General features: G+C 28.3%; 5 protein-coding genes across 13 annotated transcripts; 1 reads left to right on the plus strand and 4 right to left on the minus strand.

The window, feature by feature from the left end:
- Positions 1 to 315: 315 nt before the first annotated feature.
- On the minus strand, positions 316 to 8,971 carry coil (coilin). 5 transcript variants are annotated; one of them, XM_035082166.1, is made up of 5 exons: positions 8,577 to 8,971; positions 7,732 to 8,512; positions 7,546 to 7,651; positions 7,297 to 7,457; positions 316 to 935 (listed from the first exon to the last, which is right to left on the minus strand). In XM_035082166.1, exons 1-4 carry the CDS (start codon positions 8,810 to 8,812, stop codon positions 7,297 to 7,299), a joined length of 1,284 nt encoding a protein of 427 aa, XP_034938057.1. In that variant the 5' UTR covers positions 8,813 to 8,971; the 3' UTR covers positions 316 to 935. The 5 variants fall into 5 exon arrangements, with proteins under 5 accessions (XP_034938057.1, XP_034938056.1, XP_034938058.1 ...); XM_035082165.1 differs by lacking the exon at positions 316 to 935 and adding an exon at positions 6,539 to 7,179; XM_035082167.1 differs by lacking the exon at positions 316 to 935 and adding an exon at positions 6,541 to 7,147.
- Positions 8,972 to 9,731: 760 nt separating this feature from the next.
- Positions 9,732 to 19,019, plus strand: Pex23 (peroxin 23). The gene is made up of 9 exons (XM_035082160.1): positions 9,732 to 10,063; positions 10,129 to 10,363; positions 10,456 to 10,638; positions 10,719 to 11,369; positions 11,440 to 12,173; positions 12,246 to 12,377; positions 12,464 to 14,528; positions 14,618 to 14,657; positions 18,179 to 19,019. The coding sequence occupies exons 2-9, from the start codon at positions 10,139 to 10,141 to the stop codon at positions 18,361 to 18,363; spliced, it is 4,215 nt and encodes a 1,404-aa protein (XP_034938051.1). The 5' UTR covers positions 9,732 to 10,063; positions 10,129 to 10,138; the 3' UTR covers positions 18,364 to 19,019.
- On the minus strand, positions 14,867 to 18,461 carry LOC118066257 (cationic amino acid transporter 3-like). 2 transcript variants are annotated; one of them, XM_035082161.1, is made up of 10 exons: positions 18,217 to 18,461; positions 17,560 to 17,788; positions 17,366 to 17,494; positions 17,022 to 17,282; positions 16,623 to 16,906; positions 16,314 to 16,551; positions 15,954 to 16,232; positions 15,712 to 15,878; positions 15,516 to 15,624; positions 14,867 to 15,434 (listed from the first exon to the last, which is right to left on the minus strand). In XM_035082161.1, exons 1-10 carry the CDS (start codon positions 18,217 to 18,219, stop codon positions 15,316 to 15,318), a joined length of 1,818 nt encoding a protein of 605 aa, XP_034938052.1. In that variant the 5' UTR covers positions 18,220 to 18,461; the 3' UTR covers positions 14,867 to 15,315. The 2 variants fall into 2 exon arrangements, with proteins under 2 accessions (XP_034938052.1, XP_034938053.1); XM_035082162.1 differs by lacking the exon at positions 18,217 to 18,461 and having other exon boundaries at positions 17,606 to 18,203.
- Positions 19,020 to 19,402: 383 nt separating the features above from the next.
- Positions 19,403 to 25,324, minus strand: LOC118066237 (cationic amino acid transporter 3-like). 4 transcript variants are annotated; one of them, XM_035082121.1, is made up of 10 exons: positions 25,192 to 25,324; positions 22,289 to 22,541; positions 21,904 to 22,032; positions 21,569 to 21,829; positions 21,221 to 21,504; positions 20,889 to 21,126; positions 20,472 to 20,735; positions 20,112 to 20,278; positions 19,704 to 19,812; positions 19,490 to 19,614 (listed from the first exon to the last, which is right to left on the minus strand). In XM_035082121.1, exons 2-10 carry the CDS (start codon positions 22,515 to 22,517, stop codon positions 19,490 to 19,492), a joined length of 1,806 nt encoding a protein of 601 aa, XP_034938012.1. In that variant the 5' UTR covers positions 22,518 to 22,541; positions 25,192 to 25,324. The 4 variants fall into 4 exon arrangements, with proteins under 4 accessions (XP_034938010.1, XP_034938012.1, XP_034938009.1 ...); XM_035082118.1 differs by lacking the exon at positions 25,192 to 25,324 and adding an exon at positions 24,551 to 25,128; XM_035082122.1 differs by lacking the exon at positions 25,192 to 25,324 and adding an exon at positions 23,472 to 23,707.
- Positions 25,194 to 27,379, minus strand: Ssl1 (general transcription factor IIH subunit 2 Ssl1). Its single transcript, XM_035082123.1, has 7 exons — positions 27,192 to 27,379; positions 26,914 to 27,115; positions 26,709 to 26,837; positions 26,469 to 26,645; positions 25,763 to 26,016; positions 25,421 to 25,673; positions 25,194 to 25,343 (listed from the first exon to the last, which is right to left on the minus strand). Exons 1-7 carry the CDS (start codon positions 27,248 to 27,250, stop codon positions 25,206 to 25,208), a joined length of 1,212 nt encoding a protein of 403 aa, XP_034938014.1. The 5' UTR covers positions 27,251 to 27,379; the 3' UTR covers positions 25,194 to 25,205.
- Positions 27,380 to 27,588: the final 209 nt, after the last annotated feature.

Below are 27,588 nucleotides of genomic sequence, written 5' to 3' on the forward strand. Positions count from 1 at the left end.
TTGGAAAAATTCACAACGTCAAATTCAAATAAAATTTTTTGTTATTGCATATTTATGTAATATTTGATATGTTTTATAACTTTAAAAACAACTTAAAAAAAATATTCTTATAAAGTTCATAGTTACGATTGTCAAGAAGCTTTGAAAAAAAATTTTTTTATAATTGTGTAATAACTACTGTCAAAGTTATCGCATTTAAAACAAAAATGATTACATTTAAATCTTCATTTACATAATTTAAACGATAAATATCATGAAAAAAGTATGAAACTTCTGTCTACTCATTTTTCTTCACTCAAGTTTCGTAAATATAATAAAGTCCAACTACAATATTAATAAATAATGAATAATTATAAATTATTAATTCATTAAATCGCAATTCAGTCAGTTTTGAATTAGTAGAGTTCTTTCATTCTCTCAACTCAGAAAAGCTGTATGTAAAAATAGAGTAAGATGTATGAAGATGAAAAATATTAATAAATAGATAAGAAAAAAAGGGAAGAGGTTGAAGTAGTAGCTGATGAATTAAATTGATTTGTAGATAATTAAAGGTAACGTTCACTACATATTAAATAATTGCAGACATACATCCGAATGAACATGAGACAATAATCGAGACTTATTTCACAAACTTGTCACGACTCTCTCCAATATTCTTCGTCGTGCGAATTTATAAATTGATATATATCTATATATATATATATATATATATATATTTAGTTGAATTTTTGAGTTAAGGGAAACTTGTATGCCCAATACTGTAATAAAATCGTAGCCTACAATCCATTGATATTCTATGCCGGCATGAGGTGAGTCATCTATCGGTATTCACTCTTTCAGTTTTCAATTTCATCTAAATTTTAGAAGCTGATGCTGCATCATAATATTTTTTATTACTTCAATCAGTTTACCTTTACTATCTGTTTTACATTTCCCTACAAAAAAAATATTTAAAATCATTAGTGAATGTTATTACAACTAGTGACAGAAGAAAATGAAGTGGAAGTTAACCACGATTAGAATTATATTACTTTTTACTTTTTTTGTTTTTTAAATATTTTTATTTTGAAAAAATTCCAGATAAATAATGCGAATGTTTTGCAACTGTTCCAATGGATTACACAAGGGACTTTTTAAATATTTCTTTTTTGGTTGATAAAAGTCAAATCTATGTAGAAGGAAAGTGGATTTAAAACTTTAATTTCTGTTAAAAACAAAACTTCGGAAGAAATGTTTTTTAACAAGAGGGAATCATCCATATAAAATGCATCGAAAGCATTTCGTAGGGAATATTTCTAGTATTTCGAAACTTCTAAATTTATTGTCATACAATGTTTTGTTCCAAGGCTATTGAAATTTAAAGTTAAGAATGTTATTTCTTCTACAATGATTTTCATTATTTATATCAATAGTATCAAATAACTGAATAAGTATTCTATTTCTTTAATTTTCTTGAAAAAAAACTTCTCTAAAACTTTCTAGAAAATAATTATCACTATTTATTTTAAATTGAAGCAAAAAGTTGTCACTGACATGGGTTACATGGTGAGAATTTTTAAAAAGAATATAATTTGTTGGAACCACTAATGATAACAATAATATCAAAAACTACAAAATGCATATGATAAACATTTTTAACAATCATCAACTATAATTTACATATAAAATTTGAATATTGAATACATTGTCCATGTATTATTTTAATCACATAAATTGGCAATGAAATATATTAAACAAAGTCATAATATTTTCTATGCTCTTCTCTCCATGTCTGCATGTATAACACACTAGCTTTAAACTCTGATTTTATTCTTGAAATCTTCAAATGGGATACCTTCGTTTTATCGTGACTCCAAATCGCAACTGATATCATACTCCCAGACACAATTTGAGTTTTACGTCAGTACAATTTGAAATAATTCTTGTTACTTTATATTAAGTTCAAAAATAAAAACTCCAGAATAATCATTAATTCATGAATGCTCATAAAAATGAAATAATTGATATTGTAGGATTCTTGGATAAGTTTATTTTTCAATTTCAATCATGATTTCCAACTGCAGGCAAAATAATTCTCAAGTGATTGCATTAATTGCAACAAGAAGAAAAGTTTCCAGTAATCAATAGAAAGTACAAATAAACTGTCGTAATAAACTTAATCAGTAAATTGAATTTTATAAAAATAGTAGTATATCTGTTCAGCTCATCAGTTAAAGTAATTGACAACAAAGTAGTAGATAAGATGATCGTGCTAGAACATTTAATTTTTGGATTTATAATATATCTAGCTCGTTCTGCTTTGCAACTCTCCAATAAGGATTATTCAAAGCTGCTTATTTTCAGCTTTTTATTTCATCTTTGTTGTCTTCCATAACAACTATACTTTCATTTAAGTCAACCTGTTTCCATGTAAATTGACTTTTTTCAGCTATCCAGGCAAAACAGAAACAAAAAACCCATTTTCTTTGCTAATAAAGTTGATGCATATTTCAATGGCAGATTTATTTCAAAAGATTTCATTAAAATGATCAAATAAACGTGAAATAGTATTATTATTAGTCATGATGTTGATAGTAGTAATACGAGTCGGAGATGTGATAGGACTTTTTATTATTTTCTTTTCAATTATTCTTGAGAAAAAGATTTTAATAATAATGGAATTGTCAAAGGATATTTATACATTTTAATTAGTTTACCAAAAATACAGCATCTTTTGTATCATTTCTGGCACTGACAAGAGAATTATCATTTTTGTTATTATGAGAATAATTCTAATAATAATAATTGATTAATTATTAATCAATCAATTACAATTTTTACTTTCTATCATTTTTCATGATGATTTTATGTACAAAAATTGATATTTATTAAAGTATTAATCTAATCATGGTCATTATATTTAATTAATATTTTATTCAATAGAATTTTGGAAATCATTTAAAAATAAGCTTGAAAAAGTTTTATACTTCTTATTTACATCCCTTTTTTTCACAAAATGTTTAGAGATTTTATTTAAAATAAAGTAGTGGTCTAACACTATCATCTTTTGTTGTTCGTATATTCTTGAGCTTATGTTAAGCTAAACATGTTTAATTTTATTTTCGTTTAGATTTAATCAATTTCTTCATCTTCAAGTACATATTAGAGTTTATTTAAAAAATCAAATAATTTGTATTTGGTATTACTTTTGAAAGACATTCATTCTTTATTTGTAGTTTATTTGAATAATTGAATCTACTTTATTTTAAATTCCAGTTCAAATCGGATAAATAAAATAATTTTTCATAAATAATAAAATTTTACGTTGAAATAACAATGCCAAAGAAATGATGCCAAAAATGAAGAAGATCTGATGAAAAATTTTAATTTATTTACCCTACTTCTTCTTTCTTTTAAATCAATATATATTTATATTGTCAAAATGACTTTAAAATATGAGCATACCAATGATATTGCACATTGTTTGAGATAACTACAGATTCACTGCATATTTAAATTAACTTTTTTTTTTAACTGCAATTTTTACAAATCGATTTTGATGAAATATTTCTTTAAATTTGTATTCTCTACCTTTTTTGAAGAATTAAAGGTAATTATGTATTAAGTGCACGAATGAGAAAATGTCACATCCGGCAAAGAAAGTTATCGATTCACTAAGATCCTGCAGAAATTTCCATTACTATCAAAGACGAGTAGTAATGTCAATCCATTAAACTAGTTGAACAAAAAACTAATTGTAAATTTTAATATTCTCTTATCATAACTGTATATAAAACATATTTTTTAGATACAGTTTTAAATTTCCATTCCGTAGTACAAGTCAAGATTTAATGCATCAAAGTAAACATGTATGCATTTCATCATCATAAAATTCATGCAATTTAATGGTTCGATAATTTCCAACACGGTTTGAACTCATGTAAGCGGTTTAAATATCATAATTTCAGAATAAATAAAAAACGATTAAAAAAAGTTCATATAATTATAAAATTTACTTCGTTTTTCAAAGAAATTTATTAAAAATCTAAAAAACTTTATTGCATTATTGATTATCATTAATTCCTTATATTGAAAAGGATATATTTATTTCGTTCCTGCATACCAATTATCGATTATTAAATAGAATTTAAAAATTCCAATGGTCAATATGGCTTTTATTCACATAGAAAATATTCGATTGATTGCTAAATTCAATAGCAAATAAATTAATTAAAATTGCAAAAGTATTCTGACAACATTGAAAAAAAAAATGTCGATCTATTGGTGGATTCTAGCAACATTTTTCTCTTTCGATTCCATCAATATCCACATAAGCTGTCATTCAGTTACACAAAAGCGATTGAATGCAATGATGAAGCTGAAAAAAAATATTCCATATTTAGATAACACGCACATCTATGTGTATCTACTCCATGAACACAATAGCACATTCAATGTTCAAAGCTGATTTATCCTTATGCCAAAGTGATCTAAATAGAATTATTGTGAAGGAGCTTACAGTTGCTCTAGGAAATGGAAATTACTGATGTTCAATAATAATGATGGAATATTATTGACAGTTGATACAAAACATTGAGATAAACTGCCAATGTTGATGATAATACATTCATACTTCATGGCAAACTATTGGATATGATGATAACTTGATTCTATAATGTATTGATCAATTAATTAAAACATAATCATGCCAATATATTGTTCAATAACTCGTTACTTATATTATCATATTACTTATGAACCATAAATGTAAATCCATTAAATGTAAATAAAACTAATTTATATCTGTAAATTTTCAGGTTGAGCATACCAAAATCCTGATATATATATATCTCAGTTCAATCATGCCTCAATGTAATGACCCAGAAATCTTTCAATAGCAGCAAAATAGATGAGAGAAAAAAAATTAAGTATAGATCTACATCAAAGTGAGATGGATAAGTTCCAGAAGAGAATAAATAGATAAACTATCAATCTTTATTAGGTTGAAGTTACATTGTGTGAAGCTCTCCAGATTCTTGGACTAAATTCAGGTATGTTGAAGACATTTTCCATTGCAGAAAAATTGATAAAATTATTTTGGAATTGATTTCGGTATTATTAGACTGAGATGAATGAAATGTTAAGATGAAAAATATTTTGATAGTAAACATTATACAGAGACTAAAAAAAAATAGTACAAAATAACATATTCTTAAGGAAAAGAATTTTAATTATTTATTAAGCATGATTAATAATAGATAATGCTACACAAACTTTTATCAAAAAATATCAATTTGTATCAATAAATGGAGCATATTATTGATGCTTTGATGTTAATTATAAGAAAGAAATTCTAAACTCAAGTACTGTAATAACTCTACTGCTGTAACATTAAAGCTTTAACATTTCGTATTCATTTCATAGAAACTGACTTTCTTGAAAGTTATATTTCATCATCAGATAATATAAACTATTTTATATAAGAACACTTTGACATTTCGTTCATGTTCTTTGTGTAAACAAATCATTAATACAAATGTGATGAAGATCTGATAATTGAAAGATAAAAGAAATATACTTTTTTCACCTTAGTTGAAAACAATTAATTAATAAGTAATAAAAATTTGTCCCTGCAAATAATTGAACAATTAATCAACAAAATTGGCAGTAATTGTCTTTTATCCGACATTGAATTTCAGCTGTAATATAGATAAATGCAAAATATTACTCCATACAACCTATTTTATAGATGATGATTCCACAATCCTTCATTACTTACTAATTAATGAAATAAATTTATAAAACATGAGTTCACTAAATAATTCTGGAATCAAACCGACAATTAGTATGTAATTAATGTTCATTGTAGATTAATAAGCCAAATTTGCAATAGAATAATTTCAAGAAATAATCTAGTTCAAAGAAAAATATCAAACATAATTGAATATTTGAAAATTAATAGAACAATTATAAGAGATTTTTCTCAGAAAGATGAAAAATAATATTGTCAGCTCATGTGAGCTATAATTGAGGGCTAGAAATAAAGTAAAAAATCATGACGGAGAAAAAAATACCAAGAGAGAAAGTGTGAACGTTAGATATATAACTTCAAGTAGTACTGTTGGCAGTTACCTAACGATTTTGTTGGATAGTGTGATGCGAACAATCGATATATTCGTATATATCATCTAGAAAAATATCGAGAGACTGTAACGTTTTCAACGAAAAAAAATAGTTCATAGCTAAGAAGGGTTGAGTATGAAAAAACAATAACAAGGAAGAAAAAAAGTTTGCGATACAAAGATAGAACTAGTAAAGTAATATTGAAAGATACATAGGAGGTAATTACGAAACAATCTTATGTGGGCGTTTGTGTCAATCTTATTGTGAAAAAGTCTAACTTATTAATTTTTTATAGGTATTATTTTATTGATAACATCTCTATAAATGGAAGATTTATTTTAATTAGATTATTACATTTGCAAAGTTTACCCAAGCAGCAACTAGAAAGAATGAAATTTTAGCAAATGTCATAGTAGTTAGCCATTTTTAGAAGTTCAAAAATTTTATCTCAAGTCCAAAAAGGCTACTACGAAAATTTCGTTGAAGATAATATCGATTTTTCGTTTTCATGCTTGAGAACCTCTATCAAAGTGAGAGATAAGAATAGGCTCCCTGATGCCTCGAGTTTTTTTTTTGCTTTTTTTCTCTGCCGTAAATTGAAAGGAACTTATCAGAAATCGAACTGACAGTGCAAAAGAATACATTTGCGTGCTATGTTGTAATGATAATGTATAAAATGCTTAGATGTTTTATTCTTTGTATCAAAATAATCCTACATTTTTCTTCTAAGAGTAATGGTTTAGAGTATCAACACATTGTGTATGTTACTTTATCATTTATTAAATCGGTCAGTATAAAATGATTTTCTTCAAAAAAAATCTTAAGAATGGTATGAAAAAAATCTTGAAACATTTATATTCATATCTCGTATAAGGTTTGATATACTAATCATAAGCGAAAAGTTTTCGTGTAACTTAGGCTTTCATTTTGTCAGACTGTTATTGCTACTTGATCCATGATTAGCTTAATCCTAGATTATGTATGGGAAGTGGGCCTGAAATGGGTATCACAAAATGTGCTGGATCTGGCAATGAGTTTCTTGGTTCTTAAACGAAGATCATAACACTAAAAACAGCACTGATACTTATCTTAATTTAAACTTTAAAAAAAAGTAAATTTATTTATATCTCAAATCAAATAAATTAAAGTCGATGGATATTAAAAAAAAATAAAATTGAATAAAAAAGTACGAACTTAGTTAGCTTTTACGCGATAGATCAATCGTGGCTCCACAAGATGAGTTGCATTTAAAGTAACCAATGCGTCTTCATCCAGGTTTGTATCATTATCATCATTTTGTTCATCATTGAGAAGAGAAAATTTCCCATTCGGTGTTTTCATTTGGTCATGACCTTCTGTAATTATATTTTTAAAAAATGTAAAAAATAACATTCAGACTTTCATCAGAATTATAATATTCGAGTTAGAATAAAAGAAAACTACCGAGGATTTTGAATACGTAGTTATTTTGAGTACAGTCTTTGGATACGGTTTTCGCAATAATATATCCAGATACAGTAGGAGAATAATCTTCGGCCATTTTTAATGTCTATAAAATTGACAAAAAATAAATTTATTTTAACAAATATTTCATATTATATTTATTTAAAGTAAAAATCAAATACTTACTCTGAATGCAAGAACATCATCAACTTCAAATTCTGATGAATATGCTGGATAATCAAGCGGATTAATATTAGCATAATTAACATTTTCTTTGTCAGGAACAACACCATTTGTTATTGGAGAATCAAGTTTTTTCGTTTTCTTATTTTCATTTTTTTCAGGATTTTTATTTGTTGTCTCCAGAGATGTTGGGGAATTTGGTTTCACTTTTTTACTAACAAATCTCAATGGGCTTTTTGAATTCTTCAATCCCAGTAATAAAGTTAAATCAGCAGATTCATTGGAACGAACAGTTGGTTTTGTTTCATGTAAATGTTTAGGTGAATTTCCATTAATTTTCTCATTTCTATTTTCTATATCCTCCCAATTGAATTTCAAATGTTTTGGAGTAGATGTATTTTTGTAACCATTGTTACAATGATTATTTACTGATTGATTACGCGTATTATTTGAATTCTCATTGACTAGTGGAAATGTCGTTTCCGCAGTCTGAGTAGGGTTCTTTCTTCGCCGACGACCTCGTTTTCTTTTTCTCTTAGGAGGGTTTGCGGAATCAACAAACTCTTCACATTTTGTGTGGTTATTATTCGCTTTAAGTTGTTCTGTTACATTGATTTTTGTTTCATTATCTGTATCTGATGTTGATTCACTTTGACTGCTAGGATTCGTTTTGGATTCTGTACTTTCAAATTCCTTAAGCTTAGTAAAATCCTTTTGAGCTTGGAATTTTTCTGATGCCGGCTGATTGATAATTCCAATGAGATTAGAAGATTCTGGCAGAACTCTAAACATCATATGTATTGTAAAATATAATTAATACATTTAAATGATTTATCTGCATGACTTACATGATAGTGTCATTTTTATCAATAATCCTTATATCTTCATTCAATGGTAAAAATATATTCTCATCCGTGAAAAGATGAAAAGGCCGGTCAATGTTGAAAACATCACTAATTTTTTTATGTAATCCAGAAACATATGTGATTTTATCTGTATCAACGTAAATGTAACTTAATTTTCGCTGGTCATTATAGAAATTTGCAAGATCTATTTTAAGACGGTAATTTAATAAGTTAATCATATTTTTTGGAATATTAGACACTTGAAATTTAGAGGTTGTGAGAGTTGCTTAGAGTCTGTTATGTATTTTTTTCTTCATGTGGGAGAAACAAAAGCATGTTGCTTTACTGTCACTATATCGACCATACAACGACATCTTCATTTTATTGAATCATTCAACTAAATACGAATTCGTATTCAAACTGAATAAACAATATTTCCACAAGTCAATAAAAATTCAAATAATAAACGTAATCCATCAATAAATAATCATTGTAACAATGGTTACAAAAATACATTTACTCCAAAACTTTTGTTAACATTAATTTTAAGTCATTATAATTTCATATATAAATCCATAAGCAAAATGACAATATTTAATTTATCGATATTATATTTTCATTAATCGAACTCTGTGTACATGAAAGGGTAAAATTTTGCAAAACTTTTTATTAATTTAATTATATTTTTATGAAAAAAACAGTCGAAACTGTGAAAAATATTCGTATCATGTAATTTGAAACACATTCTTAACGTGGCATTTAAATTTAAATTTAACATGCAAATCTCGAGTAAAACATGAAAAAGAAAATGTCACAGATGATTAGTGACAATATTTGTTGATATCTTCTGAATAAAAAGTAGTTATTTTACCCATATTAAAATAGAATAATACTTTTCCATTGTGTTTTTATTTGCCAATTTTTCATTTTATTATTCAATACCAACTTTCTAATTTTATCAACATAAATTACTATTTTGTTTTTAAGAAATAATCAATTTATGAGCTCTAAAAAAATATTCAGTGTATTTTTTAATTTCTCTACTTTTATAAATTATTTGAAACATCTGTCTAGGATCACACATTGAGCAGATTTGAAACTGAACCTCTTACAAGATTATTCTCATTTTTTTCATCATTATGATGAATCCACAAATCCATAGTTATTACCATTATTATTTATATCTGTAATTAAAAGTGTTTTTAAATTTTTTATCACTATAGCTGCTTTCACCCGACTATATCAACCTTTATTGATATCGAACAGACAGCATAACCTATACAATAAACGTCATTTAACACTGACAGCTACTTGATAGCCCTCATATAACCCAATAATATTTATTGTATTATTATTAAATAGTGAGATTACATTGTGAAACTAATTTAATTCGTGTAGATAATAATTTTTGAAAAGATCAAATCTAATGAGAGAATTAAGAACAAATTGATTATAAATTCAATTTTCTTTACTGAAATTCACTCATAAAAGTAATGTTTTTTTTTAAGATTACTCACGATTTCGATTTATATTGACTCATTTATTTTGATAATAGATAAGACATCATGCCAAATTCATATCTTTATGCAATCAATAATGAAGGCAGAGTGTTTGGGCTTTCAACATCAGGAAATTTGTGGCGTGAGTTCATGTATCTTGGATTGGAATTTAAAAGATTATCAGCTATCCCCCATTTCATGTGGGCCATAGGAGGTGATCGCCAAGTTTACGTACACGTTCATGAGCTGGATATTCCCATAAGGATCAAAGAAGAAACTTATGAAAATGAGGTATCATAATGAGAAATAAAACTTGATTGTCAGTGCATCATTTCTAATTGAATCATAATCATCAGCGGTTTTAATAATAATTGAAATTCTAGAGATGGTTACCTCTGGAAGGATTTACTGGTAGATTATTACCAACAGACAGATACAATTTTTCAAATGCAGACGGAACAGTTGATAGGTCTCGGGACAAAGTGAAACTTCCATCAATGGCATGGCAATGGGAAGGTGACTGGCAGATAGAAACGACTTTAGATGGTCAACCATTGGATCACGACGTTAGTAACGGTATTTAATTGGTAAAATATATATAGACAATGAATGAGCTATACAAATAAATTACTAATTATTATTATAGGGCTGGACATACGCAGTAGACTTTCCAGCAACTTATTCAATCAAAAAACAATGGAAGTCGTGTGTCAGAAGACGTAAATGGGTTCGATATCGACGATACAGTGCAATGAATTCATGGTGTGCTATTGCTCCATTGCACAAAGATCCTACCAAAGAACCATTTATTGATGTAGCAATAGGAGGAACTCAAATACCTGGTGGTACTCCTGGTAGTATGGTAGTTTGGGCAGTTACTGCTCATGGACGAGTGATGTTTAGAGTTGGCGTTAGCTCTACATCACCTGAAGGCCAACGTTGGAGTGCAATTAAATTATTAAATGGTCAAGAAATAGCACAAATTAGCGTAGGAGTTACAGGATTGGTTTGGGCCATTCTTAACGATGGTAAAGCTTTAGTTAGAACTGGAGTCACTCGAGAAAATCCAATGGGTGATGAATGGAGTGAAGTTGAACCTCCTCAAAAAGATCTACGTTTAGTTCAAGTAAGCGTTGGCTTTGATGCCGTATGGGCAGTAACACATGATGGCAATGTATGGTTTAGAAAAGGGATTAAAGGAGACATGAGTGGAATGTGCGAACAGCTTGCTACTGGAACTGGATGGGTGGAAATGTTAAGCAAAATGGCTTCGGTTTCTGTAGCTTCTAATGATCAAGTAAAGTATCAATTTGTTTATGTACATTTGCTCGTATCATTTTCTAATTATTGTAATTTTTTTAAACTAGGTTTGGGCAATTGGACATGAAGATAGATGTTTATATTATCGAACAGGAATCAATCGTTCAGAATTAACAGGAAAAAAATGGAAAATCATTAATGCACCTTTACAATTAAGTAGAGCAAGCAGCAATGCCAGTTTGTCATCTAGTAACCGTCACAGCATGTGTGGAACTCCTCAGCAACAACGTCATCAAAGTTGGAGTTCTTTAAATAGACCCCAGAGTACCGGAGAATGTGCTGCTCTTATTAGAGATTGGGAAGAACAATCTAGATCTGCACCAACTCCAACGTCTTTAAAACTTTGGCAAAAAAATGAACAATCCAAAAATGAACTATCTCAACAAACATCACTACAACAGATGTACAATGCAGATGAAAAAAATAATTCTGCAAATTCTAGTAATGATGAGAATCTGGATAGTGCTGCAAATATAACAATTTCTAATGAATCACTTTCACACAGTGGAGAAGCAACAGTAATTTCTGGAAAAGGAATGAGTAGTACAATTAAAGTCAATCCTGCTGCTTGGAGTCCAGTACACTCAGTTGGGTCTATGGTGGGTGTTGAAGCTCATCCTGAAACTGATGGTAGCATTTTTGATCCAGATTGGACTGGAGACTCTGGAGTTTATGGTGAAGATGAAAGTATTGCTGCTATTTATTGGGCTGAATGTGATGTACTTTGGTGCAAGGTTGAAGCTGGAGCTTGTTTTGTTGATCCCTCTAATCCACCTAAATGGTATTTTGATTACTTTGATAAAAACTTTTTATGTATTTTTTCATTTTAGTCTAATTTTTAATTATGTATTAGGCTTGCTGATAATTATTCTTTAACTCAAGGAGAAATTGCTGAATCGTGGAGGATGCATATTTTAGAAGAATTAAAAAATAGAATGAAAAATTTTAATTTTGATTCTTCGGTTTGGGAACAAGCTGTTGAAAGGTGAGTAAATTATTTAATAAAAAAAATAGTTTTACTAAAATAAAACCAGATTTAAATTTTATTTTGTATAATTTGTTGTATTTCAGATCTTCATGGGTAAAAAACGGAGATGCTAAGTGTAAATTAAAAGGGAGTAATAATTATGAAGATTGTGTTATCGAACTTGAATGGATAAGTAGCGATAGCGGGTCATTAGACTCAGGAACTTTAACAGTATTAAATGCTGATGGTGCAACAACAATAATGCAATTTCCTGTGATGGAAATAGTTTGTGTGGTTTGCTGCAGTGAACCGGGTAATCCGCGACTCGCAATTCACACTCCGCGATTGCCAAAATCCAAAGTTTTGCGGCTACAATTTGCCAGTGATACGGAAATGGAGGATTGGATGAGTCATATAACCACAGTTACTTGTCAAATGAATAATGTTTACGGAAGACCTGGGCCAAAATCAATTTGGTCAACAACAGCTTTAGGTGATGTATTTGTATATGATCCAGTAATTGCTGAAGCAACTCAACTATCTAATGGGATATATACACAGGAGCTAGACAATGTAGGGAAAGAATTACCATTTGAGAGTATTTTACATAATGGATTTAGTCCTGGTCATTCACTACATATTTTTGTATGTGTTCATGATGATGCTGATCGACTTTCTTTTAATTTTGTCTGTTATAAGGCAACAAATCATAAGTATAAAGTAACTCCTGATACACATGACATAGCATTCCATTTTAATCCGCGATTAAATGAAAATTTAATTGTAAGAAATACGTACCAGAATGGTCAATGGGGTGATGAAGAGAGAGGTGGAGGAAGTCCTCTGAAACCTGGTACAGATTTCTCATTGAAGATATTATGTGAAGAGAGAGGCTACAGAGTTTTTATTGACGATAAAGAGTTTACATTTTATTGCCATAGGATACCATCACAAAATATAACTCATTTGAGAATTAAAGGACTTATGACGCTACATAGTATTTTATATAAATCACCATCTGTTATTGTCGAACCTGTATCAATGTTCTGGAGACAAATGGGAGGTCATCTAAAGAGAGTCGAAACTTGTAGCACTGGTATTACATGGGGAATTGGCTACGATAACACAGCGTGGGTTTATACTGGTGGTTGGGGTGGATCATTTCTCAAAGGACTTGGTACCAATAATGCTGACATCTACCCCATGACCGATATGCATAATTATTTTGTCTATGAAAATCAAAGATGGAATCCTGTTACAGGATATACATCACATGGTCTACCAACAGATCGTTATATGTGGAGTGATATAACTGGAAGACACAAACGTACTCGAGAGCATACTAAATTACTGTCCATGCATTGGAAATGGGTATCTGATTGGATTATAGATTTTCACACTCCAGGTGGTGTTGACAGAGATGGATGGCAGTATGCCACTGATTTTCCTTCACAGTATCATGGAAAGAAACATTTTACTGATTACGTTAGACGAAGAAGATGGTTTAGAAGATGTTTATTAACTACTCGTGGCCCTTGGAAAGAATTAGGTAATACGAAAATAGTCGATATATCATTGTATTCTCCAGAAGATGCTGGTTCTGATGGTCTTGTTGATGTTTGGGCTGTTGCTGCCAATGGTGAAGCTCTCTTTAGACGAGGTGTTTCAGAATCTTGTCCTACAGGAGTATCTTGGGAACACATACCTAGTGATCAAGCTCTCATTAGTATTTCTTGTGGATCTGAAGGCCAAGTATGGGCCGTAGGAAAAAATGGATCATCTTACTGGCGTGTTGGCATCACGAAAGCTAAACCTATCGGAGAATTATGGGCAAATGTTGAACCACCACCTGGCGCACAATTGAAACAAATTTCAGTAGGAAAAAACGTTGTATGGGCTTTGGATACATCTGGAAGATTGTCTGTTAGACGGGAAATTCAACCTAAAGTCTTTCCTGAAGGAACTTATTGGCAAACATTACCTGCTATGCCAAATGATCCTATACATATTGATCACTCTGTTCTTACGGCTAAACAAGGATTTAGGCACGTTTCTACTAGTCCTGATTGTAATCAAGTTTGGGCAATTTCTGGTGCTGGAATAATTTGTAAGAGAATCGGTGTCACAAAAGATAATCCTGCTGGCACTGGATGGAGTACGGGAATTGGGGTAAATAATTTTGATTAAAAATAAACAATTTTTAATAAAAAAAGAATTGTAAATTTTACACTTATTTTTTCTTTTTTTTTAATTTTCAGGCTAATTGGCAGCATATAAGTCTTAGAAGTTTTACAAACGGTAAGAAGTAAATTTTAAAATAAAAAAATTTATCTATTTTCTCAGTATTTTGGCATCAGAACCAAGGTGTTGGCGTATATTAAACTTAAATATCTTAAGGCCTATTTTAGGTTCTAGTCATTCAGTGAAATCGTGTAGTTATTGTTGTTAATTGTTTTCAATTCACTTTTTCATTTTTCCATGTTTTAATTTATATACATTTTTTTAAATAATTATTTTATATTATTTAAAAAGTAATTTATTATAAAGAACATAAGCCAAATAGAATTTCCATCGAATTTGTTTATTTTTTCATACATTCCATTTATAGTTGAGCATAATATATTTATACATAAGTATAATAGATATTTAAAAATAGTCAACCTAATGTTTTTTATTTTTTTACCACTTATTGTTTTCATTTATAAATAATACTATTTTTTTGATACTCTTTTTATTTAAAAAATAATACAAAATGATGAATAATACTAGATAATTTTAGCCGCATTTATACTATACAAAATAAAATATGTACAGTAAAAATTTATATACGCTAAAAATTGCGCTCAATATGTAAATTGTAAAAATATTTACAATACAATATTTAAAACAAACCAATTCGATAATGATTATGAGAATAGTGAGTCTTTGGAATAAATAAAAAATAAAAAACAATTATTTAAAAAAAATTCTGTGATGTGCTTTGTGTCTCCTGTGATGGTATATTTTGGAATTTTAATTGGTTTTTTTGACCCTGAACACTATTTTTTATTCCATAAAAAAAGTAAATACATAAACCTGAAAACAAAACATTAATACAATAATACTCATTATAGTGATTTAAAAATTAAAGCAGTAAATATTTGTATTGTTACTAACCTATAACCATCCACACAGAAAATCTGATCCATGTGAACATATCTAATTGTAGCATTAGAAAGAGATTTATAAATATACTACAACAAGGTGCAAATGGAACTAAAGGTACCTGTAAACATATTTGAAATAAGTCAAAGAATATCGTAATAAAATAAAATACATTAAATCTGTTATTATTAATAGTTTATAAACATACTTTAAAAGCCAGTTTTACTGAATTAATTGGTTGTCTACTGATTGCAACAACAGTAAGTACACCAATCATACCAGAAATTAACAAAACCAAGTATAGTAATATATTTATTGATAAGCTACTTGATGGTAAACGATTAATAGACAAGCCAAATATAAATGCCATTATTGCTGAGGATAAAAGTAAATTAATAGTTTTTTCAAATTAAATGAACTTCTTTCAATTATTTTCAAATATATAATTACCAAATACAAGTACACCCCAACTTGCCACTTTGCTAGATGATGTACTTGGAGTATCTTGATTATTAAAATTGAAAATTATCTTGGAATATTCTAAAAATGGTGAATATGTTTCTAATGATGAACTTGAATGATTAGCAGATGCTTTAATACTTTTTTGTGAGGTTGATTTTTGATATCTTAAAATGAGAACAGATATAGCAACTATTGTATAAGCTAACAGAGTTCCAATAGACATCATATCGATTAATTGTTCTAAATTAAACATCAGTGTCATAAGACCTAGATAATAAAATAATATAAAAATAAGAAATTACTAAAAATACTTATGAATATTTACTTAAATACTTTTTTTTATAATACCTATAAAAGCTCCAGACACAATAGTTCCAATTATTGGAGTCCTAGTCTTACTGTGGACTTTCGAGAAGAATTTAAAAATCACTCCATCACTTCCCATAGCATAAAGAATTCTAGGAAGAGGAAACATTGAGCCAAGAAGATTAGTACAAAGTGCAGAAACAGCACCAATATTTACAATCCACATTAATGCTGGCCAACCCATTTTTTGAAAGACATACGGAAGTGGAGCTTCAGGATTCTAAAATAAAGAAAAATTAATTTTGTTGCAATATTATTACAAATTAATTTTTCAAACATTTTAAAACTAACTTGATCGTAATAAGGCCACATCATTGTAAGAACAGTAGATGTTGAGAAATAAGCAACAAAAATAACCGTCAAAGAGATGACAATAGCAAGGGGGATTGTTTTTTGTGGGTCTTTAGCTTCTTCTCCTGTAGCTGCCACTGCATCAAATCCTACAAATCCATAAAAACACTTTGCAGCTCCGATCATTATTCCACTTAACCCGAATGGCATGAATCCACCAACTCCTGGGTTTGTTATTTCCGGTGGTATTGTTTCTTTGGCTATTTGCCAATTAGCAGGATTAGCTATTTATAAACAAACATTCCAAGTAGATTAATTAATTATTTTGAATAATTTAAACATTATGAAATTTGATTGTTGGCTTTATACATAAAACGACGTTTTGGAAAAATTTTTTACCTTTAATAGATCCAGCAATAGTTACTATGAGTACTGTAGTTAAATTGATGGCTGTGAATCCCATATTCAGATATGATGATTCTTGTGCTCCAATACAAAGTAAAACAACTAGCAGCACAATAACACCAAAAGCAAAAAAATCTGGATATTCCGATAAAAAAGATACTTCTATCGGCATTACTGAATGGAAATAAGTCCGCATTTTATTGTCAACCAAGGAATCAACATAACTGCTTAAACCTCGAGCAACACTGGCGGTAGCTTTGAAATATGTAAGTATGGAAAATTTATTTTTGTCAACTTATTCAAACGTTTTAACTTTTGATTAACAAATATTAATTCACCAATAACATATTCAAGAATTAAGTTCCATCCTATGATGAAGGCTATGAATTCTCCGATTGTTACGTAGCTGTAAACGTATGCTGATCCTGCTTTGGGGACTCGAGAAGCAAACTCTGCATAGCACATTCCTAAAAAATTTTATTTATTAAATTTGAACAATAAACTAAATAAAAGAAAATAATAATTTTTCTACCTGCAAGTGCTGAAGCAATAGCTGCTATAAGAAAAGAAATACATACTGCAGGACCAGCTGTATCTTTGGCAACACTTCCTGCTAGAACGTACACGCCTAAACCTAGTGTTGCACCAACACCAAGAGCTGACAAATCGAATAAACCTAACACTCTTGCTAATTTTCCTTTATCTTCTAAATCTCGGATTATTCTCTTTCTCGTCAAAGCTTTCCATAATTCGGTAAACATCTTTGAAATTAAGATAATGAGTTATTTATTTGCAAACTGATGAGTTAATTAACTGATTGATGATTTTATCAATATGATTACAACGATTTCTATCTTAATTTTTATAAAATACTAAACAATAGCACTGATTGAATAGAGACTGTTTGTGGTAATAAGAAATGATTGAAATTTTACATGAGTGGTGAACTGCATGAAGAAAAAAAAATACAATCAATGTTGTGGCATTGCATCATGCTAATTCTGCCAATTGATGGTCGATTATATGTGACTCATTGCTTAAATGATTGACATTGGTGTTAAGTTTGTCTCTTTTTTGAAAGATAATTTTTGTCTGTATTTAATACTCAAAACATATTGAATACAATTTATATAATTTTGAATGGTTTTCAGATAAGACTAAATTGTGTAAGTTTACGTATCATAATTACCATGAAATTACTGGAATAACTGCCGTTGTCTCCACTAATTTAAGTAACAACGTTAATTATGATATAACAAACGATTTTATCTGGAATGAAGAAAAAAGAAAACTGATCATTAAATCGTTAGATAGAATGTTACGTATCTACAAATGACACCAAGTTATTTTACACGTAACAAGAATTGTCTATGCAAAGAAGCAATGCTTTGCTTGTCAGTTTTAGAAACTGATACTTGAAAACGTCTATGAACTGTTGCTTATCACTCTTTATGATTCTCTTCTATCATTTTATTATTCTTACTTTATTTGTAATGATAACTCTATAGGTGAGAGAAAATATAAATACATATATTGAAGTATCATAGACGAAGGTTACTAACAAAAATATTGTTGTTGCATAATGTTGTATTTTTGGATAAGCTAAGAGCAAAGAATTAGACTGAAATTATTATGCAACTGTGTGATATATTTTTATTTCTTTGATACTTTTTCTAAATTAGTTCAATTTATCTTTCATTTCTTCCGTATCTTTAGTATTTTCGAAATTGAACTCTCCTCTGTTATTTACATTGATAAATTTTATTTAATATAGATTATCTGCATTGTTTATTGTAGATTACTATTATGATAATGCAAATCAATTATCTACAATTACTTGTTAAGTTAATAGTATTTGAGTAAAAGTAAGTTTACCTGTATGAGAAATTTATTGTATAAGTATGTGGCACGAGATAAAAACTGTTGACTTAATGGTTTTTAATAATATTTTAATTGTTTAAATATAATTCAATATTAATATATTATTATTAAAAAAGCTTTACTTTATTAAAGTGTATTACTTGATGGTAACGTTGCTTGATTACTAATACTTGAAGAAAAGTAAGAATTTGTTGATCTAATAGAAAAGTATAGTGAAGGTATGCAATAAATAATGCTTCCAACTAAGTAACTCCAGATCACTTTTCAATTTCATTAGATCAAAACAATTATCTGTATGATAGTATACTTTTTGGCACAATATATGTTCCAGTATTTTTTACTTTCGTTGTCATATTTTATCTCCATTCTGGTCATATTTAATTTATCCTTCATACTGGATAATTTTTTTGAGTCCAATATAAATGAAATAAAAATTAAACAAATAAGTAAGAAATGGTTTAAAAAAATAAATAAATAAATCATGTAATAACAAGTACAAAAAATAATTTAATTTTTATTAAAATATTGCAAGTACTTAAAAAAAATATAAATGATAAAAATATACATTTAATTACTCTCATTTAAAACTTTGTTACTAATCTCACTGGATTGGTGTAATCATGAATAGTAGTTCTATTATTTAATAATCTGTCTCTTTGTCCTTGAGAACTATTTCTAATTCCATAAAAGAAATAAATACAAAAACCTAGAAAATAATCCAAAACCAAATTAAGAGTATTCTACTTAGTAAATAATAATGTGGTAATTTTTTTATCTATATATGTAATTACTCACCTATAACCATCCATACAACAAATCTAATCCATGTGAAAATATCGAGTTGAAGCATTAGAAAAAGATTTATGAATATACTTCCACAAGGCACAAGAGGTACGAGTGGAACCTTCAATTAAAAATATCAATTTAATTAACTATTCGTATTTGTTTTATTTTAATTTTAATAATATCAACAAAGATAAAAATTCAATTTGCATAAAAAAGCAATTTTTTTCTTGTAATTTATTATCAAGAAATTTTAAGTAATAAAAATAAATTGGAATCAGTTGATAATTATTTTTATCACTTAAATTAAATATCAATAAATAATTTATCAGCTGTTATTAACAAAATTATAGTATCTTATGGAAAGAATATTCATTAAATATGTTTTATTGAACAAACATTCATTTGTTTGATATTTACCTTAAAAGCAAGTGTGATAGAATCAACAGGCTGTCGTCCAATTGCAAACATTGTTGATATGATCATTAAACCAATTAACATTAAAACAAAATAAGCAAAAATATCGCCTGGATTGTTGTCGAATTGTACGTATTTGATTGTTAATCCAAAGATAAATACTAGTATTGCTACACAGTAAAATGAGAATGTATGTATTTCAAAAAAAATATAACTGGTTTATTTACACACTCAATGTTTTTCTTTTACTTTTTTGATAAAAAAAATGGTTCATTTGATGTTAGCTCATCAAAATATTTCAATATACTAAGATTAACTAGTAATAACTAGAAAAGAATAATTCACAATTACTAAATTACTTACCAAAAACTAGAACGCCCCAACTGGCCACTCTACTAGAAAAGTTTGTAGCAACCTTCTCGTTACAAATATTGAAAACTCTTTTAAAATAATCTACATAACTTGAATGATTCTCCATTGGCATATGAGAGAATATTTTAACGTTTGGACTAGTTTTTTGATACCTTAAAATGAGTACAGAAATAGCTACTATTGTGTAAGCTAAAAGAGTTCCAATAGACATCATGTCAATTAATTGTTCCAGATTAAACATTAATGTCATCAGACCTACAAAAAAAATTATTAGAAAATTTAGTTTTTTAATATAATAAAGAGTTTACTTATCTATTTCAACACTTAAGATATTACAAAAGAAAATGTTCACTCATTCGTTACTTTTTAAATAAATATCATATCTGTAATATGGTGCTTTTATCTTACCGATGAGTAGTCCAGAGATTATAGTTCCGAGAATTGGCGTTTGAGTTCGATTATTAATTTTTGCAAGAAATTTAAATATCACTCCATCACTTGCCATAGCATACAAAATTCTTGGAAGTGGAAACATAGCTCCAAGAAGACTGGTACATAATGCAAATACTGCACCAACATTTACAATCCACATAATTACTGGCCAGCCAATTTGTTGGAAAACATAAGGGAATGGTGCTTCAGGATTCTGAAATATTTACAAGAATTGTTTTGATTTGAAATATCTTTAATATCATTTTAATCAGCATTGATGATAAAATATATTGGGAAATTATACGAACCTGATCGTAATAAGGCCACATCATTGTGAGCACAGTAGAAATAGAAAAATAAGCTGCAAAAATTATTGATAGTGATATAACGATAGCAAGTGGAATGTTTTTCTGTGGATTTTTAGCTTCTTCTCCAGTAGCTGCTACTGCATCAAATCCCACAAAGCCATAAAAACATTTAGCTGCTCCAAACATTACTCCTGATATTCCAAATGGCATAAATCCACCTACACCTGCGTGTTTCACTTCTGGTGGTATAGACTCTTTCGGAATACGCCAATTAGCTGGATCGGCTATAAAAAAAATCTTTTAGCTTCTTTTAAAAATTATGTATTTTTTATGTCAATGAAAATTTACCTTTTATAGATCCAGCAACAATCACTATTAAAATAGTAACTAAATTTACAGCTGTAAAACACATATTCAAATAAGACGATTCTTGGACTCCAATGCAAAGTAGAAGAACAAGAAGCATAACAACAAGAAAAGCAAAAAAATCTGGATAATCTGATAGGAATGGTACATTTATTGGCATAACTGATTGAAAATAATCTCGCATTTTATTTTCAATCAAAGAGTCAACATAATTGCTCAAACCTCGAGCCACACTAGCAGTGCCTAAAACAATTATAATTTAATTTCTTATTATCTTCATTATTGCGTGAAGATTTTTTTTAGTGAAATATATATACCAATAACATATTCTAAAATCAGATTCCATCCAATAACAAAAGCAATAAATTCACCAACAGTAACATAACTATAAACATATGCAGATCCTGCTTTTGGAACTCTTGAAGCGAATTCTGCATAACACATGCCTGAAAAAATTAAAAACAAGTTATCCGAAAATTGTTTCTATTTATCGTACAATTGTGATTAATTATTAATGATATTAAAAAGTCATTTGATAATTGAAAACATTTATCAAATGACTTTTTGAAAATTCAATTTTAATGAGGTTGAATAAACCGAACAAAGCCATTAGTTAAAAATATGTATCGACTTTAGATGCTAGTATTTATTTATTTATTATTTATAAATAATAAGATTTGACGGATAACATTGATTCATTACCTGCAAGAGCAGATGCAAATGCAGCAATAAGGAATGAAATACAGACAGCTGGTCCAGCAGTTTCTCTAGCGACACTTCCTGCTAGTACATATACTCCTAAACCTAAAGTTGCTCCAACACCCAGAGCTGATAAGTCAAATAAACCCAATACCCTTGCCAGTTCGCCTTTTCCTTCATTATCTTCTTCTATTCTTCGTCTGATCAACGCTTTCCATAATTTTGTGGCCATAATACAATTTGTTGCTCACTTATCCTATTCAAACAAACAATATTTATCAAATATAAATTTTTCCTTAGAAGATGGCTAATTGTTTAAGTTATAATTAAAAAATTGTTTACATACAGCCTAAAGTAATTTTAAAAATGAAATGAAATATATACAGATAAAAAATATATAACGATTGATCAAAATTGGAAGATAGAACAAAACAATTAAAATGCATGAGACGATTTTTCCTGTCATTCAATTCCTCCTCACCGAGTAATTTTATTAGAAAGTAACTCATTGACATCTTTGTTTAAATACTGATCCTTGCGTCAATTCCTATTACGAAATTTGTCATGAAAAAGAAGATAACATCTTGTAGAATTTCAAGAATGTAATTGATGTAATCATTAATGTAAATTATAACATAATTATAATCCAATAAACAGAAAATTGATTAATTTTCCTGATTTTTTTCTAACGTCGATTCCTTTAATAAACATCATTCAAGGACTATTTCATCATGCAATCACAAAGTTTCTATGTTGGTCGAGGACCCAGACCGAGGTAAGGCTTTGACCGCCAAATTTAGTACTTTGGCGCCAACATGTCTCATTTTGACTCTTATTAGTATTAAGGTCACAATTTTACATAATTGGTTCTATGAGTAACGAATAAAAATGAATGAATAAATAAATAATTCCATTGGCATTTAATCTCTAATATTTCAGATAATGATTACCTGTATTTTGACCTAGGTAAGGATAAAAATACATTCAACTTCTTGTCAATCAATGTATGCTGAATTAAATGATAAATATGATAAAAGAATTAAATGATGAAACATTGAAGTGTCATTAATTGTCTTTTATATTTTAAATCTTTCCGACAAATCAAAATATCAGATAATAAAAAGTATTTTCATTATTTTTCAGTTATTTTGAATTCCAAAAATTTTTTATAACTTTTTTTTATTACCTGAATTCAATGATTGATTCACTTATTCCCGCCAACACTAAGCTAGTGTAAAGCAACATCGACACAATTGAAGTAATTTTTAATAACATACATAATAATATTATCACTGCATTTATAAAAATCTTCAATCCTTAATCTTCACAACCAGACAACTGAATAATAATAATTATTCATACAGGTGCATTTTACATGAAAAAAGTCTAGTCTTAATATGTAAACTAGATAAATATATACTTTAATTACATATTAATTTTGAAAGAATTAATAACATATTATTTACTAAAGTGGATATCTTAACTGACATCAACGATTCGTTGAAATTGCGTTCAAATGTAAGAATAAAATTTTTAAAAAAAACATCCCATGAGATCAACATAAGTAATAAATAAATACCTTCTGAATAATGTTTATTATCACAATAATCATTATGCTTACATAAAAGAATACTTTAGTATTATTACCTTGACCAAAATGTATTATATGGTTTTTTTCTTAAGTATTGTATGCAATAACTATTTGATAAAAAATAATTACCATTAAAAAAAATTGTTTATATTTATCTCTACTGATGATTAGTTTTTTTTTTTTTTTATAACTCACATTTGAATGTTAAAAAGAAATAAAAATCATAAAATAAACAAAATGACCACAAATTTCCTGGTAGGAAATGTGATAAATACATGGTATTGAGTTGAAGTTTTCCTTATACATTAATAAATCAATATACAACTTCTTTAATAATTTATTGTTAATTTGAAAGTTTATTAGCGAGTGATAATGGTACTAGATCATTGTTGAAAGAAGGTAAAGGAAAAGTAATAATTATAAGAAATGATAAGATTATTTTTCAATTATCGATGAACTCAAAGAATATTTGTAAAAACAACAGAATTTTCACAAGATAACAAATGTAAACTGTCAATACAACAAAATTATCATTAATTATGACAGGTAAATAATTAAATGATAATTATGTTCTATATTGTAATATTGAAATTTAAATTATTTCAATTTTTTTTTCTAAACAAAGCTAATCTACTAAAAGAAGCAAAAATGAACTTTCAATTGTTGTAACTCACCCTTAATGAAATGGAAAATATTCAATAAATCCATAAAAATAATTAATAATAAAATTTTATTGGTAAATGCAGTATTATTGCATTACCGATCTTTTTTAAAAAACTGTTCGTAACGACGGTTGAGCGCGAACTAAAAAATAGTATTACTTGTATCTTTACGTTCACTCGCACCTGTTCAATGTGACAAATCTGAGGCTGCCTCCCACTCAGTCTCATTCACTTGATATCTCACTTTTTGCGACTGTATTTCTCTGTTACCTACTCTCATTCAACCAGACGATTAATCATAATTCGTAAATTAGCTAAACTTTCAAAGGTCTTCCGATTTCAATTTAAATCCTCAGACAGTATCATTACGGATCATCTTTCCAATCAGATACAGCTCTATATTTACGTAATCATTTGCGTATTAACTCCTTTACATATAAATTATGTATTTTGTTAATTATTAGTTTATATAGAATTAAATTGGATTAACTATTTTTATATCGACAATTGTCACAACTATTTGTACTGTTTTTAAAAAAAATTTATTAGTAAACGAATAATTACTTTAGTAATTATTTACGTATATATTAATAGTTGTCATTTCATCCATAGGATGAAAAGAAAAAATAATTTATAAAAAATATTTTAATAACCTGTTTCACTACTACTAGGTGTTACTATTCTCCATCGGCTTGTGAAATGATGCAGTACTTGTGGCACAACCAGGGCATGTATGTAAGGACTCATGAATAAAAATCTCACAATCAATGCAAAATGTTTGCGTACACTTTTCACATACATAAACCTGCAATTGAATTGGCAATGAAATCGTTATATCATATTATATTGACTTATTTCTAAACAAAACGAAGATAATCTGACCTTTTTATCCATATCTGAAAAAGATTTTTGACAACCGTAACAAAACGACTTTACTGAATTGTCATGAGGCATTTCTTTAAAGTGGTTCACTGGGAAGAGATAATGGTAAGACCTTGCTAAATGAGGAGCAGAGACAAGAGTAAGTCCACATGATTTACATTCAACTGGTAGCTCACAATGTTTACTAAGACACTGAGGACAAAGGTAACCATTACTTGATAGCTTGGTAAAATCATCAGTGCTGTCAGCATGGCTGTTATTAAACGACATAAGATTTCATCAAAATGAATATGAATATAAATGTATGAACAATAATGAATAATAACGTAGAACAATTATTACCACATGCAAAGACTCATAGATATGTCAGCTCTAGAGCTTAAAGCATGATGAGGGAATCCCATTTTGACTAATGCAGCGTCAAGTCGTGTTGCTGCTGGTGGTGGATCTACGTGAATCTTTAATTGATTTCGATAATGTTTGTCATCTAGTACAACTGCATGTTCACCTCCAGTTAGTGTAGCCATTTTTTTACAAACGTGTAGTTCTGCTGAGAGTCCAATGACACTACATCTTACACTTTCTGACTTTAACGTCTAACATAAAAAAATATAATTTTAGTTTAACAAAGATCACTTATTAAATTTTTAGATTTTTATTACAATTAAATTTATATGTGGTTAAATTCTTATATTCAATTAATAATATAAGATAAAATATTTTTAGTTTTAAAACTGTGCAAAACATTTATTTTAATTTGAATTTAATAAAACAATTTAGTACTCCATTAAGTTAAAGTATTTACATCTTAAAGTAATCAATCAATACCAAGCGAGACATTTATCGTATTGTTAGAAATAGATATTTTTTGCATACGAAAATAGCTTACAAGATGATTATTATCTAACCGAAGCCAAAGTAAATCGTAAGCTTCATATTATTCGATATTAGATATGTTAAAAAAGCAAATACATAGTATTGTTTAGAAGAACTTATCTTCAATACAGTAATTTTTTTTTAAATAGAAAATTTAAAAAATTGTATTTACCTGAATTGTATCATAAATATCACCTGGATCACATGTTGTTAATGATGCCATAATCACTAAGATTTCACGACTAGCATGAGATGGAAGATTTTTTAATGACTTCAGTGCTAGCTCGAGAGAGTTTTGTAATGACGGCTCTCCTGTGAGAGAAGTTGAATTTAACAAAGATTTTACTTCCTAAAAATAAAGTAAATATGAAAAAATTACCAATCACATTTATTATTAAAACATTGTTCATACTTTGATATGTTTTTTGGCGTTTCCAGATAATTCACTGAGCTTTTCAGCTCTTTTATTCTTTGTAACAATTATTCCCAACTGACTAATTGGATTTTGATAAAAGAATTCATCAATAAATTCTTCAAGAAGCTAAAAAATATAAATCATAAAAATTAAATACGATTTTTTTACATATTTTTGAATAATTTATGTGAATAAAATTTACTTTAACAGTGCAAAATAGCCTAGTAGGTTTGAGGTCTTGTGATGTTATTGATTCAGAGACATCCAGAATGATATAAAGATGTCTCATCATCCCCAGTCTAGCACCTCCAGTTTTTTCCAATTGACGTTTCCTCTTGGCTTTATGAATAATATCCGCAACTGAAGCTTCAAAACTTCCATGATCATCCTCTTTTATTGCTTCCCTACAGAATTCAAAAGTTATTTTACATTATTCAAATATGTAAACCATAAATAAATGACAGAATAATAATATATTACCAAGTTTTCTCGTAACCAGTCTCCCAACGGTACTCTTTAAGATTTTCTTCTTCTGCCATTTCAATTATCAAAATTATACAAATTGCTAAAAATTAATAACAGTACATGTACACATTTATTATTAGAGGTTAGCTATTTTCACGAATTATTTTCTCTCTTTTTTCCTCAAATAAATGCAACTTTGTTTAGGTAGAAAAAAATTGATTTATCCAATCAAATTGGATATAAAGAATCCAAACGTCATATTTGAGAGTTGATTGGTTTTATTCAACCGGATGTAGAGTTTTTGCTTTTTCCAGTTTTAAAGCGCGGGAAATTTCAACAACGAATGCAAAAAATTACCGTTAGAAATAAATTTGAATAATGATGACAATTAAAACATAATTGAATCAAAATA

This window comes from Chelonus insularis, unplaced genomic scaffold (genome assembly GCF_013357705.1).
Source record: "Chelonus insularis isolate UGA/USDA-ARS -01 unplaced genomic scaffold, ASM1335770v1 contig_338_pilon, whole genome shotgun sequence".
Lineage (NCBI taxonomy): Eukaryota > Metazoa > Arthropoda > Insecta > Hymenoptera > Braconidae > Chelonus > Chelonus insularis.